Source organism: Salvelinus fontinalis, chromosome 5 (assembly GCF_029448725.1).
Source record: "Salvelinus fontinalis isolate EN_2023a chromosome 5, ASM2944872v1, whole genome shotgun sequence".
Classification (NCBI taxonomy): domain Eukaryota; kingdom Metazoa; phylum Chordata; class Actinopteri; order Salmoniformes; family Salmonidae; genus Salvelinus; species Salvelinus fontinalis.
This window is the reverse complement of record NC_074669.1, coordinates 33,771,881-33,788,872: the sequence shown is the minus strand read 5'-3', so window position 1 is coordinate 33,788,872 and position 16,992 is coordinate 33,771,881. Positions and strand designations below refer to the sequence as shown.

General features: G+C 41.9%; 1 protein-coding gene across 1 annotated transcript; it reads right to left on the bottom strand.

Moving 5' to 3' along the window:
• Positions 1-3,028: 3,028 nt before the first annotated feature.
• Positions 3,029-15,578, bottom strand: LOC129855499 (aldo-keto reductase family 1 member A1-B). Its single transcript, XM_055923223.1, has 9 exons — positions 15,430-15,578; positions 14,283-14,384; positions 14,002-14,121; positions 7,276-7,427; positions 6,824-7,019; positions 4,710-4,909; positions 4,093-4,165; positions 3,687-3,773; positions 3,029-3,377 (listed from the first exon to the last, which is right to left on the bottom strand). Exons 2-9 carry the CDS (start codon positions 14,376-14,378, stop codon positions 3,312-3,314), a joined length of 990 nt encoding a protein of 329 aa, XP_055779198.1. The 5' UTR covers positions 14,379-14,384; positions 15,430-15,578; the 3' UTR covers positions 3,029-3,311.
• Positions 15,579-16,992: the final 1,414 nt, after the last annotated feature.

Genomic DNA, 16,992 nt, shown 5'->3' with positions numbered 1-16,992 from the left:
TTATGAGGACTCTTCCTTTTAAAGTCCATCTGTAGCCATTGATTTAGCTTCTTCTGGGGTTTTTTAATAAGAGGGTTAAAATTGAGTAAGCCTCTTGACTTCTGATATTTTGTAATGGTTATGTTTAAATATGTAAGTTCTTCTTTTACTGGAATACCATAATATGAAGGTGTCACACAATCGTTGACAGCCTGAGTTCACATTTATTAATGTTAAAATATAGACCAGATGCTTTGGAAATGGATTCTATCACATTGATCAATATGGGAATTTGGTTAGCATCTTTCAGAAAAGGTATAGTATCGTCAGCCAGCTGGCTTATAATAATTTCTTTACCAGCTATGGAAATACCTTGTACAGGACTATTTTTTAAAGAATTTGTAAGAAGTTGGATGATTAATAAAAACAGGTACGGAGAGATAGGACAACCTTGCCTAATTCCTCTCTGTAACTCAAATCTAGGTGAGGTGCCATATTTCAATTTGATAGAGCTGTATATAGCGTTACAGAAAAAATCCCCAAAGCCAAGTCTCTCAAGCGAGTGGAAGAGGAACTGATGCTCTACTGTGTCAAATGCTTTCTAAAAATCTAAAAATAATATGAAGCTATCCTCGGTTATTAGGTCTGAGTAGTCAAGTATGTCTAATACTAGTCTGACATTGTTAGAAATATGTATGTTCCTCATAAAGCCAGACTGTTTCATCAATGATTGCATCCAGGACTTCTTTAATTTTTTTTGCAAGTAGTAAGGCTAATATCTTATAGTCATTATTAAGCAGACAAATTGTAAGGCAGTTATCGATGAGCAGCACTTCTTTTTTAGGCTTAGTTATCAGTGTTATTAACCCCTGACTCATTGTAGGAGGGAGAACATTGTTTTTAATACTCTCTAAAAAGACTTCAAATAGGAAGGGAGCTACTTGTTCAGAAAATAAAATGTCAAATTCTGATGTAATTCCATCAACACCTGGTGATTTATTGTTCTTTAGATGTTTGATAGACTCTATAATCTCTTCAACTTTGATGGGTTCATCACACTGTTTAGATTCTATATCACTGATAGGGTGAACATTATTCAGTGAATCAAAAAACATATCTGTGGATTCCTGACAGTACGTAGAGCTATACAATTTTCTGTAAAAATTGCTAAAGTATTTAGCAATACATTTTTGGCCATCAATGTTTAACTTCTTATGGCTGAAGGGGCAGTATTGAGTAGCTTGGATGAAAGGTGCCCAGAGTAAACAGCCTGCTCCTATGTCATAGTTGCTAATATATGCATATTATTAGTAGTATTGGATAGAAAACACTCTGAAGTTTCTGAAACTGTTTGAATTATGTCTGAGTATAACAGAATTCATATGGCAGGCAAAAACCTGAGAAGTTCCACTTCCTGTTTGGAATTTATCTGGGGGTGCCAGATTTTCAACCAAGCTCTCATTGAAAATACAGAGAGATATGGATGGGTTTTCACTTCCTATGGCTTCCACTAGATGTCAACAGTCAATAGAACTTCGTCTGATGACTAATGTGAAGGGGGCCGTAGGAGACAGCAATGAGTAATCACTTCCAAGAGCTGATCACGCATTCAGCATGCGCCTTCACATGACCAGGACGTCCGTTCCATCTCTCAACTGAAGTCAATGTAGTTCTCAGGTTGGAACGTTATTCAAGATGTATGTTAACTTATGGATAGTGAAATTTCTGAAGTCTAAAGAAATAGGATGAATTTTGTTCTCCCTCAATCCATTTTTTCCTAGATCTAAAAAGGCTCCTGCTTTTAATCTTAATGATCACCTTTTCCTCCTCAGTAATCTTGCTAAGACCAGTAGAGCTACCTTATTTTCCAAGGTATTTGGACACCTCAAATTTAAAGAGCTCCCAGTTCTTGCAATTAGATTTTTCACAAGCCCTTTCCCAAAAGCAGATCTTTATTAACCTCAAACTTAACTATATCATTATTTAATAGTATGGAAACGCCTACTTCCAAGGGCTCAGAGCGAGTGACGTCACCGATTGAAACGCTATTGGCGCGCACAGCCAAGTACCCCTGACTGCAATGTGCAATTCACGCTGCGGTCGGGCATCTCCGCACTGCTAACTAGCTAGACATTTCACACCGGTTACACTCACCCCCTTCTTTCCGCAGCAACCAGTGATCTGGGTCAAAAGCATCAATAGGATCAACTTGTTTTTATACGACTACGCGTGAGAACCATTTTTTTTAAAACTACAAATCGCTTTCTACCGTGATATTTTTTTTCTATGTGTGAGAACTTCTGCTCTTGGCGTTGTCTTTTTCTTGTCAAATTCCTGCCAAAAGTTAGGTGACCTAAGCGCTTCCAAATATGGAGTTGTAGGCTTGCCATATGTCATGTTTGCACAGATCTCGCCTATGTGCATATCTTTATGGCATTCACTTTAAGGCCCTCGATATACAAATCAAAAGGTGTTTGTGGATAGCGATTTAACATTTGACATGATATTGATCCAATATTGGCGCCCCCTGACAACGTAATTTTACACGGCTGACTACGGATCATTAGAGTGTAGGTTCGACTCCTGGCTATCTCATACATTTCACTTCAAGTGGTCTTTAGTTAGATAGGAATAATCAAAATTTACTTTTGAACGTGCAACATTTATATAAAAAGCTCCCCACCTAGCACGATTAATAAAATAAACCAAAACAACTCATCAGAATCATTCTTTCCGTCCGGGTTTGTGATGTGCAACAGGAAGTTCCCAACAGGATATCTGTCTGTCTAGCTGGGATATCTTCTGTCTGGGTCAAGAGCATAAAACTGCTGCAGCTGTATACTAGTCTCTACATATACATTGTTATTTACATATGTTGAGTTGGTGGGATGTAGGTACTGGGCTTGGTGAAAGATGGGATAAATACATTACAAAACACAACTGTAAAATGGTTTATAACACTGCATTTCTATAATTTCCACTATTGTTTAGACTAGTTTTCCCTCCAAGTAAAGATGCATTTTAATTACCAATCAGTCGAAGCAAATAATTCAAGGGCAGTAACAAAACATTTTTATTACGAAGAACACAGATGCTATGTCCTAATACACCCTAAAGCACTCTTTCCCCGCCACCATGACAACTGATCTGACAAGAGTTGGACTTTCTTTCTACCAACCTTCTTTCCCCTAAAAAAAAATACTTCTCAAATCAGTTGTCACGCAGGAGGATTATGACGAAAGGAAGCCATTTAATTGGGACACAGCCTAGGATGGGGTTGAGGAAGGAGAGGGGGTTCCCAAGGCACAAGTGGGCAGCAGTTAGGGATTTACTCAGTATGGGTCAATGAAAGGGTAGTGTGGATGTCCTGCATCCCTGGGGACGGGCTTCCCATCAACCTGCAAAAACAATTGAAAAAGGTCACGAGCTAGCCAGGAGTCGGAAATAGAATCTTCTGATCCGTAGTCAGACGCGTAATCCATTGCCCCAATAGCCCACTGCTATGGTAGAATATCAACAGAGACACTACATTTTGGTTGCTTAATTCAACCAACTGATTACATACAGCATATATAGTATTAGCTCTCTATGAAACATTTAACCATTATGAGCTGGCTATCACATAACCCATAGAACTTCAATAACATTCTCTGGTCTCACATCCATTGTACACATATACCAGTAGAGGGAGCTCTAATGTCACTCACTGTGATGGTTGGTACAATGTAGCGCCAGCCTTTGTTCAATCCTGTTATACACTTCATCTCTTCTGCTTCAAGGGTAAAGTCAAACACCTGAGGATACACATGCATTTTAGATTACGAGTCCACTCAGTAGTCAATAATTACATGGGACATATGAAAACAGTTTTGATGGGTAGAAATAGTAGTAATAGAGCTTTGGTTTCTTGCAGTAGTAGACTGAATTGTGCAGCAATTTACAATTATCAAATCAAAGTTTGTCACGTGCGCCAAATACAACAGGTGTAGACCTTACAGTGAAATGCTTACTTACTAACCAATGGTGCGGGGGAAAAAGGTGTGTGTGTAGGTAAGTAAAGAAATAAAACAGTAAAAATACTTAAATTATAGATCATCTAACAGAATAACCCACCTGGATATTCTCTTTGATCCGAGCCTCTGTCACACTTTTAGGGATCGTCACCACTCCTCGCTGCGTCTGCCATCTAGAAAAGAGACAAGAAGTACATGGTTTGGTTTGAGAGACCAAATAGGTTACATGAAAAGCAAGATCTGATCACTAGACAGTGTTTTCTAAATGTATTTTATGAATTATTGTGCTAAAATCAGGAGGTCTTGATATATCGTACTGATACATTTATATTGCCTACCTAAAGAGAAATTGGGATATTATTGAAAAAAGTTACGATTTAAACAGGAGTCAAATCTATAATCTTCTGATCCGTAATCAGACACGTTGTTATCCATTGTGCCACTAGCCCGCAGATTGGGTCAAGGCAAGGTGGGTGTTTTTGTTTGTTTGTGTATTTATGTTACACCTGTTTCACTGTACAGACGCAAGAGGATGGGTTCATCACCTCTAAGTTGTGGAAAACATGGCATCGCTATCCTGCTGATAGGCTCATGGCCTAATATCAGTTTATATTCCATACATAATCAATGTATTACTGGTGTCTTTATTTCTGGCATTTGTTATGACATGGGGATGCTGGGCTATTGAGTAGAGTACTAGGCTAGAACATTACTCACCTAATGATAATTTGTGCTGGGGACTTGTTGTACTTCTTGGCCAGGGTGCCGATGGCTGGTTCATCCAGGAGGACGGGCTCGTCAGGATGCTTCCATGCCCGATCCGGTGACCCCAGTGGGCTGTACGCTGTCATCACCAGGCCCCTGTTCCGGCAGTGTTGCAGCAACTCCACCTGAGCCAGATACGGATGGCTTTCCACCTGAAGAACAGAAACAGAAACCACAACTGTCAGCGGGCTAGCAATGGATGACTACAGATCAGAATATTCTAGGTTTGACTCCTGTCTAGCTCTTAAACTTTTTCAATATTTTACCAACTGATCTTTAGGTAAGGAGGAATAATGTACACAGCACATGCCACATATCAAGACCTCCCTACCTAGCAAAACTCACGCCAAACAAAAACAAACTAATATGTTCTAATATTTAACTGTCAAACACTTGCTGTATTTCTGACAGGGACACGAAGAGAGTAGGGGAAGGGTTGTATGCAAGGATATTGGAGGAGCGATGGACTGTGAGAAGACTGCTTGTGGTAGTGACAAACATACAAACACCACCCCTTTCAGCAGGCTAGTGGCGCAATAAATAACGCGCCTGACTACGGATCAGAACATTCTAGGTTTGACTCCTTGCTCCCGAGTGACACAGCAGTCTAAGGCACTGCATCGCAGTGCTAGAGATGTCACTACAGACCCTGGTTAGATCCCGGGCTGTATCACAACTGGCCGTGATCGGGAGTCCCATAGGGCGGCACAATTGGCCCAGCGTCGTCCGGGTGGGTTAGGGGAGGGTTTAGCCAGGTTAGGCCGTCATTGTAAATAAGAATTAATTCTTAACTGAACTGAGTTGCCTAGTTAAATAAACATAACAATAGTTTCTCAACTGATCTTCAGGTAGGTAGCTAGCAGGGTTTCCGTTAGCTAATAACAGCCGGCTTTTAGCCGTTTAATGCTTTTTAGCCTGTTCATTGATTGGAACACCAGTGGATGGAAATACATTTGACCGGTCATGCTTATCGGTCTATGGGTTAATTTGCACAATTTAGTGGAATGTTTATTCGTTATTTATCTCATGCACAGCATACAGATACGGAGCCTTAAAGCAGAAAATCTGTCCGACATTGTTTTAAGCGCAACAATTCTAATTGCAATTGTGTGTTAAAAATAGTTAATATTTGTATTTCTCAACCGGTAATTGAGGCATTCTTCCCATTCGCCACTCAAATGCATAGTCAACGGAAGGCAGGCTTCATCAGCGCATCACACCTCTTTGGATGAGCTGGTGGCAGTATGCATTTTTAAAACATATAGCTTACTAAATTGTTTGAAACCTGAACGTTTTACAAAATATTATGAGGCATGTTTTACCTTGCTTCAAAGTAGCCTAGGCAAAATCTTAACATCCGTGGAGGCAATTATTTTATATAGACTTCCATATGCCATTGAAACCAGTAGCCTATTTCTCTCATGTTCTTTTGTTTTTAATTTCTCTTTCATTGTCCGGTAGCCAGACAGTTTGGAAAGTAAATGGCTATTGCTGTAAAGAGGAGACAATGAAAAGACATGTCTTTCAGTAATAAAAATTCTCAACTTAATTGAGCGAACAGTAGGCCTATAGCCCATCTTATTGGCACCGGCTATATCCCCAGTGAGTGTGCACTGCGCATACTCACTCTTTATCATTGTTGGGTCAGTGCCACTTACATTTTTGGACAATAATTTCCTCCTCCAGTTTAGATGGATGAAAAATTGCTTCCCCAAACTTGAAAGTTGTGCGCCGCCTATGCATACAGTAGGCTAGTGATTTTTCTGTTTGTTACTCATCTTGTTGGCTGAGGAAAAGTAAATATGGACAGTTATACTATCTTCAAAATGTGCAGTAAGGACACACCTCATTGCATCCTCGACTCGCATGTTCTGTTAAGAACAATTACCATATTATAAAACGTGATTTCTATCATTCTGAGCACCGTGGGTGGAAACTAATCAGGTTACGCACCCAATGTATATGGGTCTGGTACATCTCAACTGTCCGGTAAATTAAAATGCATTTTCATAACGGAAATCCTGGTAGCTAGGTATAATGTACGCACAGTCAACACATCTTCTTACCTGAAGCACAGTGGGTTTGATGTTGGCTACAGACAGCACGTCGTCTATCTGTCTGCTGTTGAAGTTGGACAGGCCGATAGCCCTGATCATGCCCTTTCCCACCAGCTTCTCCATGGCAGCCCAAGTCAGCTTGTAGTCGATGTCGTCATACAGCAGGATGCCGTCCTCTGACTTAGGGAAAGGAGCGTCACCTTGTCTGTGGGAAAGGTAAGGGGAAGTACGGGCACAATGTTACCACTGGACATTATAGGATGCCCATACAGTTTGTGTAGTTACACAACCCCTGTAATGTGAATTGATCATTGTAAAAAATTATAGCAAGTTCAATACCCAGATTGAAATTAATTTAAAAAAGGAAATTATGCTAGTGTCTGGCAATCCTATAAATGTTTTGCTGTATCATGTTGAGTGAGGCTAGTGCCTCTCCAGAACCCATGCTGGAGGCTACTCACTGGAAAGCGTAGGGCCAGTGGATGAGGTAGAGATCCAGGTACTCCAGCCTCAGCTCCTTCAGTGTCTTAAGCAGAGCGGGCTCAACATCCTCTGGGTGATGCTGTGTGTTCCACAGCTTAGAGGTGATAAACACATCCTCTCGCCTCAGGGCCTGTATACAGAGACAGGTGTAAACAGAGAAACACTCACCCTTTTACTTGAGCCCATCATCGGGCTAGTGGCACAATGGATAACTTGTGACAAGTCCCAAAAAATAAATATACATATAGTTGAAGTCAGAAATGTACATACACTTAGGTTGGAGTCATTAAAACATTTTTCAACCACTCCACAAATTTCTTGTTAACAAACTATAGTTTTGGCAAGTCGGTTAGGACATCTACTTTGAGCATGACAAGTACTTTTTCCAACAATTGTTTACAGACAGATTATTACTTATAATTCATTGTATCACAATTCCAGTGGGTCAGAAGTTTACATACACTAAGTTGACTGTGCTTTTAAACAGCTTGGAAAATTCCAGAAAATGTCATGGCTTTAGAAAATGTTGATATGCTAATTGACAATTTGAGTCAATTGGATGTGTACCTGTGGATGTATTTCAAGGCCTACCTTCAAACTCAGTGCCTCTTTGCTTGACATCATGGGAAAATCAAAAGAAATCAGCCAAGACCTCAGAAAAAGAATTGTAGACCTCCACAAGTCTGGTTCATCCTTGGAAGCAATTTCCAAATGCCTGAAGGTACCATGTTCATCTGTACAAACAATAGTACGCAAGTATAAACACCATGGGACCACGCAGCCATCATACCGCTCAGGAAGGAGAGGTGTTCTGTCTCCTAGAGATGAATGTATTTTGGTGCGAAAAGTGCAAATCAATCCCAGAACAACAGCAAAGGACCTTGTGAAGATGCTGGAGGAAACAGGTACAAAAGTATCTATATCCACAGTAAAACGAGTTCTATATCGACATAACCTGAAAGGCCACTCAGCAAGGAAAAAGCCACTGCTATAAAAACGCCAGACTACAGTTTGCAATTGCACATGGGGACAAAGATCATACTTTTTGGAGAAATGTCCTCAAGTCTGATGAAACAACATTAGAACTGTTTGGCCATAATGATCATCGTTATGTTTGGAAGAAAAAGGGGGAGGCTTGCAAGCCGAAGAACACCATCCCAACCGTGAAGCACGGGAGTGGCAGCATCATGTTGTGGGGGTGCTTTGCTGCAGGAGGGACTGGTGCACTTCACAAAATAGATGGCATCATGAGGATGGAGAATTGTGTGGATATATTGATGCAACATCTCAAGATATCAGTCAGGAAGTTAAAGCTTGGTCGCAAATGGGTCTTCCAAATGGACAATGACCCAAATCATACTTCCAAAGTTGTGGCAAAATGGCTTAAGGACAACAAAGTCAAGGTATTGGAGTGGCCATCAAAGCCCTGACCTCAATCCTATAGAAAATTTGTGGGCAGAACAAAAGCACGTGTGAGCAAGTGTAACCGATGTGAAATGGCTAGCTAGTTAGCGGGATGCGCGCTAATAGCGTTTCATTCGGTGACGTCACTCACTCCGAGACCTTGATTGTTGTTCCCTTTGCTCTGCAAGGGCCGCGGCTTTTGTGGAGTGTAACGATGCTTCGAGGATGGCTATTGTCGATGTGTGCAGAGGGTCCCTGGTTCGAGCCCAGGCAGGGGCGAGGGATGGAAGCTATACTGTTACAGAAGGAGGCCTACAAACCTGACTCAGTTAAACCAGCTCTGTCAGGAGGAATAGGCCAAAATTCCCCAATTTAGTGGGAATCTTTTGGAAGGCTACCCGAAACATTTGACCCAAGTTAAACAATTTAAAGGCAATGCTAGCAAATACTAACTGAGTGTATGTAAACTTCTGCCCCACTGGAATGTGATGAAAGAAATAAATCATTCTCTCTACTATTATTCTGACATTTCACATTCTTAAAATAAAGTGGTGATCCTAACTGATCTAAGACAGGGAATTTTTACTGGGATTAAAAACCAGGAATTGTGAAAAACTGAGTTTAAATGCATTTGGCTAAGGTGTATGTAAACTTTGACTTCAACTGTACATACAAACATGTATATTTTAGTTATGTATGTAACATGTAAAAAAGTGTTGGTCCCATGTTTCATGAGCTGAAATAAGATCAGACATTTTCCATACGCACAAAAAAAATCTGTGGCATATCAAGAAACTGATAAAACAGCATGATCATTACACAAGTGCACCTTGTGCTGGGGACAATAAAAGGCCACTAAAATGTGCTGTTGTCACACAACACAGTGCCACAGATGTCTCAAGTTAAGAGAGCGTGCAATTGTCATGCTGACGGGAGGAATATCCACCAGAGCACTTAAATTCTCTGGCAAATGTTAATTTCTCTACCACAAGCCGCCTTCAATGCCGTTTTAGAGAATTTGGCAGTACGTCCAAACTGCCTCAATTGCAGACCACGTGTCAGCATGCCAGCCCAAGACCTCCACATCTGGCTTCTTTACCTGCGGGATTGTCTAAGATCAACCACCTGGACAACTGATGAAACTGGGTTTGCACAAATGAAGAATTTCTGCACAAACTGTCAGAAACCATTTCAGGGAAGCTCATCTGAGTGCTCGTTGTCCTCCCCAGGGTCTTGAACTAACTGCAGTTGGTTTCGTAATCAACTTCCGTGGGCAAATGCTCACCTTCAATGGCCACTGGCACGCATCCTCACGGATGAATCCCAGTTTCAACTGAACCGGGCAGACGGCGTGTAGGGAGTCCTGTGAGTAAGGGGTTTGCTGATGTCAACGATTTTTACACGCTTCAGAACTCAGCGTTCCAGTTCTGTGAGCTTGTGTGGCCTACCACTTTGTGGCTGAGCCGTTGTTGCTCCAATACGTTTCCACTTCACAATAACAGCACTTACAGTTGCCCGGGGCAGCTCTAGCAGGGCACTACTTTGATGAACTGACTTGTTGGAAAGGTGGCATCCTATGACAGTGCCACGTTAAGTCACTGAACTCAATTTTATACACCTGTCAACAACTGCAATAGCCGAATCAACACATTTTGAAGGGGTGTCCACATACTTCGCTGTGTGTGTGTGTGTGTGTGTGTGTGTGTGTGTGTGTGTGTGTGTGTGTGTGTGTGTGTGTGTGTGAGTGTGTGTGTGTGTGTAAGCAGCAGCGCACTGACTAATATATATATACATACATATATACATACACACACATATACATATATGTATATACATATATACACACACACACACACACACACAGTGGGGCAGAAAAGTATTTAGTCAGCCAACAATTGTGCAAGTTCTCCCACTTAGAAAGATGAGGCCTGTAATTTTCATCATAAGTACACTTCAACTATGACAGACAAAATGAGAAGAAAAAAAATCCAGAAAATCACATTGTAGGATTTTTTATGAATTTATTTGCAAATTATGGTGGAAAATAAGTATTTGGTCACCTACAAACAAGCAAGATTTCTGGCTCTCACAGACCTGTAACAACTTCTTTAAGAGGCTCCTCTGTCCTCCACTCGTTACCTGTATTAATGGCACCTGTTTGAACTTGTTATCAGTATAAAAGACACCTGTCCACAACCTAAAACAGTCACACTCCAAACTCCACTATGGCCAAGACCAAAGAGCTGTCAAAGGACACCAGAAACAAAATTGTAGACCTGCACCAGGCTGGGAAGACTGACTCGGCAATAGGTAAGCAGCTTGGTTTGAAGAAATCAACTGTCGGAGCAATTATTAGGAAATGGAAGACATACAAGACCACTGATAATCTCCCTCGATCTGGGGCTCCACGCAAGATCTCACCCCGTGGGGTCAAAATGATCACAAGAACGGTGAGCAAAAATCCCAGAACCACACGGGGGGACCTAGTGAATGACCTGCAGAGAGCTGGGACCAAAGTAACAAAGCCTACCATCAGTAACACACTACGCCGCCAGGGACTCAAATCCTGCAGTGCCAGACGTGTCCCCCTGCTTAAGCCAGTACATGTCCAGGCCCGTCTGAAGTTTGCTAGAGAGCATTTGGATGATCCAGAAGAAGATTGGGAGAATGTCATATGGTCAGATGAAGCCAAAATATAACTTTTTGGTAAAAACTCAACTTGTCGTGTTTGGAGGACAAAGAATGCTGAGTTGCATCCAAAGAACACCATACCTACTGTGAAGCATGGGGTGGAAACATCATGCTTTGGGGCTGTTTTTCTGCAAAGGGACCAGGACGACTGATCAGTGTAAAGGAAAGAATGAATGGGGCCATGTATCTTGAGATTTTGAGGGAAACCTCCATCAGCAAGGGCATTGAAGATGAAACGTGGCTGGGTCTTTCAGCATGACAATGATCCCAAACACACCGCCCGGGCAACGAAGGACTGGCTTCGTAAGAAGCATTTCAAGGTCCTGGACTGGCTTAGCCAGTCTCCAGATCTCAACACCATAGAAAATCTTTGGAGGGAGTTGAAAGTCCGTGTTGCCCAGCAACAGCCCCAAAACATCACTGCTCTAGAGGAGATCTGCATGGAGGAATGGGCCATAATACCAGCAACAATGTGTGAAAACCTTGTGAAGACTTACAGAAAACGTTTGACCTCTGTCATTGCCAACAAAGGGTATATAACAAAGTATTGAGAAACTTTTGTTATTGACCAAATACTTATTTTCCACCATCATTTGCAAATAAATTCATAAGAAATCCTACAATGTGATTTTCTGGATTTTTTTTCTTCTCATTTTGTCTGACATAGTTGAAGTGTACCTATGATAAATTACAGGCCTCATCTTTTTAAGTGGGAGAACTTGCACAATTGGTGGCTGACTAAATACTTTTTTGCCCCACTGTGTGTGTGTGTGTGTGTGTGTGTGTGTGTGTGTGTGTGTGTGTGTGTGTGTGTGTGTGTGTGTGTGTGTGTGTGTGTGTGTGTGTGTGTGTGTGTGTGTGTGTGTGTGTATGTGTGTGTATATATATGACTACAGCTCAGCGTTCAACACCATAGTGCCCTCAAAGCTCATCAATAAGCTAAGGAGTCTGGGACTGGGACTAAACACCTCCCTCTTCAACTGGATCCTGGACTTCCTGACGGGCCACCACCAGGTGGTAAGGTTAGGTAACAACACATCCACCACGCTGATCCTCAACACGGGTTCCTCAGGGGTACGTGATCAGTCCCCTCCTGTACTCCCTGTTCATGCATGACTGCACGGCCAGGCACGACTCCAACACATCATTAAATTTGCCGATGACACAGTGGTAGGTCTGATCACTGACAACGATGAGACAGCCTATAGGGAGAAGGTCAGAGAACTGGCCGTGTGGAGCCAGGACAACAACGTCTCCCTCAACGTGATCAAGACAAAGGAGTTAATTGTGGACGACAGGAAAAAGAGGACCGAGCATGCCCCCATTCTCATCGACAGGGCTGCAGTGGACCAGGTTGAGAGCTTCAAGTTCCTTGGTGTCCACATTACCAACATGGGCCAAGCATACCAAGACAGCCGTGAAAAGGGCACGACAAAACCTATTCCCCCTCAGGAGACTGAAAAGATTTGGCATGGGTGCTCAGATCCTCAAAAGGTTCTACAGCTGCACCGTCAAGAGCACCCTGGCGGGTTGCATCACTGCCTGGTATGGCAACTGCTCGGCCTCCGACCGCAAGGCACTACAGAGGGTAATGTGAACGACCCAGTACATCACTGGGGCCAAGCTTCCTGCTATCCAGTACCTCTATACCAGGCGGTGTCAGAGGAAGGCCCTAAAAATAGACTCCAGACACCCTAGTCATAGACTGTTCTCTCTGCTACCACACAGCAAGCGGTACCGGAGTGCCAAGTCTAGGTCCAAGAGGCTTCTAAACAGCTTCTACCCCCAAGCCATAAGAGTCCTGAACATCTAGTCAAATGGCTACCCAGACTATTTGCAGTGCCCCCGCTCACACCACTGCTACTCTCTGTTGTCATCTAAGCAGTCACTTTAACAACATGTACATACTAACTCAAATAACCAGTGCCCCCGCACATTGTATCGGTACACCCCTGTATATAATCTCGCTATTGTTATTTCACTGCTGCTCTTTGATTACTTGTAACTTTTATCTCTTATTCTTATCTGTACTTTTCTACTGCATACTGCATTGTTGGTTAGGGGCTCGTAAGTAAGCATTTCACTGTAAGGTCTACACCTGTTGTATTCGGCGCATGTGACTAATACAATTTGATATGTACAGTGCCTTCAGAAAGTATTCAGACCCCTTGACATTTCCAAATTTTGTTACATTACAGCCTTATTCTGAAATGGATTAAATAAATAAAAATCTCAGCAATATACACACAATACCCCATAATGACAAAGCAAAAACAAATTTGTGCAAATGTATAAAAAATAATAATATACCTTATTTACATAAGTATTCAGATCCTTTGCTTATGAGACTGAATTGAGCTAAGGTGCATCCTGGGAGAAAAAAACAAATCCATTTTAGAATAAGACTAACATAACAAAATGTGGAAAAATTAAAGGGGTCTGAATACTGTTCATTCTAAATAGTATAATCTAATCTGTTCAAAATAGTGGCTCTGGGCCAGGGTGTTAAGTGTTTGCTTGAGCCTTCAACGACCATTGGATAAGAAGACAACTCAAGCCGCATGTAACACCCTGGATCAGAGCTACCATGTTCCTTGGTGTTGGCTTACTTTGTCAGGGCCAAGCGTCTCCTGCAGAGCCTCGCCAATCTCCACCTCGTTGCCATAGATGGCAGCACAGTCGATGTGACGGTAGCCAGCATGCAAAGCCCACACCACTGCCTGTTTCACCTGGAATACAGCACAACCCAAGAAGACAACCATTGTTACAAAGACCCCAGCAGCAAGCCCATATTGATAGTACACTCCATTTTGATACAAACCTAAATTAGTCGGGATAAATATTTGATCCAAAAGATGAATGGTTAATCAATCACGTGTGAGGCACCTACCTTGCCAGGTTCGCTCTTCCAAGTTCCTAGCCCGAGGAGAGGCATTTTCCGCCCGGTGTTGAGAACTGCAAAGTCATTTTTACCTGCCACTGCCATGTGTACCTGAAAGACAGGGCAGAAGACAGATGCCACAGCCGTTGGGATATTCACATTGAGCATCTCAATAGTGTTAAGTAGTTATTATTGTGTCCTCTCCATGATCATTTAGAAAACCTAACCAGTACCTTCACCTGCTGGTGGTAAAGAAAAGGAGACAATGAAAGGAACCAAATATCCTGCCCAGCACACCCCCTGGCCTGATCCTCCTGCCTCTGGTTCATATAACTTCTGACTGTCAGCTAATTTTGATTAACCAGAAATAAAGGCCTGCGTAATTGGCCAGCTGCTTAATTACAGTTCTATGGTACCAGTTATGTTTACATAGATCTGTCCACGAGCTGCTGTTTCCACAGATGCACAAGATTTAAGTCCACACCTGGACCATCTCAGTCACTGGTCTAGAACTACTTCCTTCCCTATGCAGTTGAGTTTAGTCTGCTAGAATCACTGGCTACAATAGGCTAGCCTACTGCACCTTTTCTTAGCTAATTCTCCATACTCGAAATAAGACCAGTTTCTAATAGATGGAACTAAAGTCACAGTGAAATTAGTCCAATAATCTTACCCAGCAGAAATGGTGACTTAAAAATCAAGGTGTGCAATCAGAAGCCAGCCGCAGTCAAACAAAGCCTGTTTGCAATCAACTTGCACTAAACGGGGTAGGGTGGACAACTGTATAACTGTTGCGGTCTGTCAGATTTACAATGCCAGTTATTAGGCAATCCTCCAACAAACGGACACGCAATGGTACTGCATCGTGCAATTATCATGAATACTGGAATAAGCAACCCAAATGTCAGTACATGATGATGTTTTCGATGTCATTTAAGTTCACTGATATTCCCTTCGCCTACATTACGTTTAACGTAATGTATCTCTTTAAATCAGCTCACCTATTTCACATTACATTTTACACGATTGTGAACAGAATCTATTCCAAGGATATTTTATTTGCAGATTTTTTGCCCAGTTCCACCTACAGTAATTTAAAACAATACACTGCCCTAACAAATCGACAAGCAGCTGTATTCAAACAGTTCCCACTTACTGTTACAGGTATCAATCTGCAAAACAACCTATATATTCTTCAACGGCCCGGTCACAAATATAAAATGATTAGCTGTTTAAAATATCCGAATTCATTTTGCTAAGATTTCCGTTTCCGGCGTTTGATCGCATTTTTCTACTGACGCTGAGTTATAATGCCGCGTTCAAAACAACTGGGAATTCGCAAAAAGCGAGCACTGACTGGGAAAATTTATTTGAACGGTCAACCAACTCGAGAACTCGGGCCTCTTTCTAGAAAATCACTGATTTGAACTCGGAAAAAACGAGGTCAAATCATGACGTCAGTGACCTTCAGGTCGGAAAGTTGGAGGTCTAGAAAGAGGCCAGAGTTCCCGACTTGGAATTCCGAGTTCTATGACCATTAAAACGATTTTACCAGTTTGAGTTAGTTTTTTCACTTATTTCGAGTTCCCAGTTGATTTGAATGTGGCATAAAGAACGATTTTAGACGGTTCACAGATTGGGCTAATTTGTCTCCGCTGTGCAAGGAACAGGAAGTGGTCATGGGGAGACGGGATCCAACTTTTGTCTTGGCTAGAAAGGATCCAATATTTGTCAAATTAACGTCAGATTTGACTTTTCGTATTACGCTTCGAACACACCGGTTGAGTTGTGCGTTTCGACACACCAGAAGTCCATTCATTTCCAATGGAACGCTGCGTTTGCCTTGCAGCCTTGCGTTGCAGAGGCAGTTGCAGTGCGTTCTGTGTGGTGCATACGTTTGATTTATCGAGGTAACGCTTCGAACACACCGGCTGCGTCATTGCATCACTGCTGCATAACATTTTGCGCAACTAGGCAACTATACTGATGCAGGTACCTTTTGCAAATGGTCGCATGCGGTTGGACACATGGAGGAGAGAATCATTTTCGCACTATCCTCAAAACCGTATCCTCAAAACCGTGTCTTTTTGACACAACTGCTGACAGCTACAGGGACATAAACACAAAAATGCTGCTTGGAGACAAGTGTCCACGATAGTAGGATTGCCAGGTCAGTTTAGTAGTGAGCTTGTGCTAGATGTGGCTAGTTGGCGTTAGCTAGCTAGCTAACCTAGCTTGCTAACCTAGCCAATGAGGTGTATGTGAAAGAAATAGTCAAATAAATTATGCTAGTTACTACCCCTAATAACTTTACCAAATGTTCATGTTTGAAAGAGTGTGAATGCTAGATAAATAGTAATGGAAATGGTAGATACTACTGTACCCCTGATAATTTGGTCAAATTACCGTGTGTCGAATAAATAATATACTTGGCAAATAAATAAATAAATGTAAAGAAATTATGCAATCAAACTGTTTTTATGTAATCCCAATTTGTTACTGAATGTGTGCAACAACAAAAAAATCTACATTCATATTTTGCTACTTTCTGTCAAGTCCACTCATACAATTTGATGCATACGTTCGATTTATCGAACGTATGCACCACACAGAACGCACTGCAACTGCCTCTTGTTAGTAAAACGTTTACTGTTGACAGGAGAACAAGAGGAGACAATAGGACGAGGTGGATATTTTATAATAAGGCCGTTTAATTACA

What these genes read in the sequence shown, in the direction of transcription:
- LOC129855499 (XM_055923223.1), bottom strand. Translation starts at nt 14,378, where the DNA reads ATGGCAGTGGCAGGTAAAAATGACTTTGCAGTTCTCAACACCGGGCGG. An exon ending in AGACGCTTGGCCCTGACAAA is followed by an intron (nt 7,428 to 14,001) that starts GTAAGCCAACAC and finishes CTCTGTATACAG; the next exon opens with GCCCTGAGGCGAGAGGATGT. An exon ending in CCAGCACAAATTATCATTAG is followed by an intron (nt 4,166 to 4,709) that starts GTGAGTAATGTT and finishes TCTCTTTTCTAG; the next exon opens with ATGGCAGACGCAGCGAGGAG.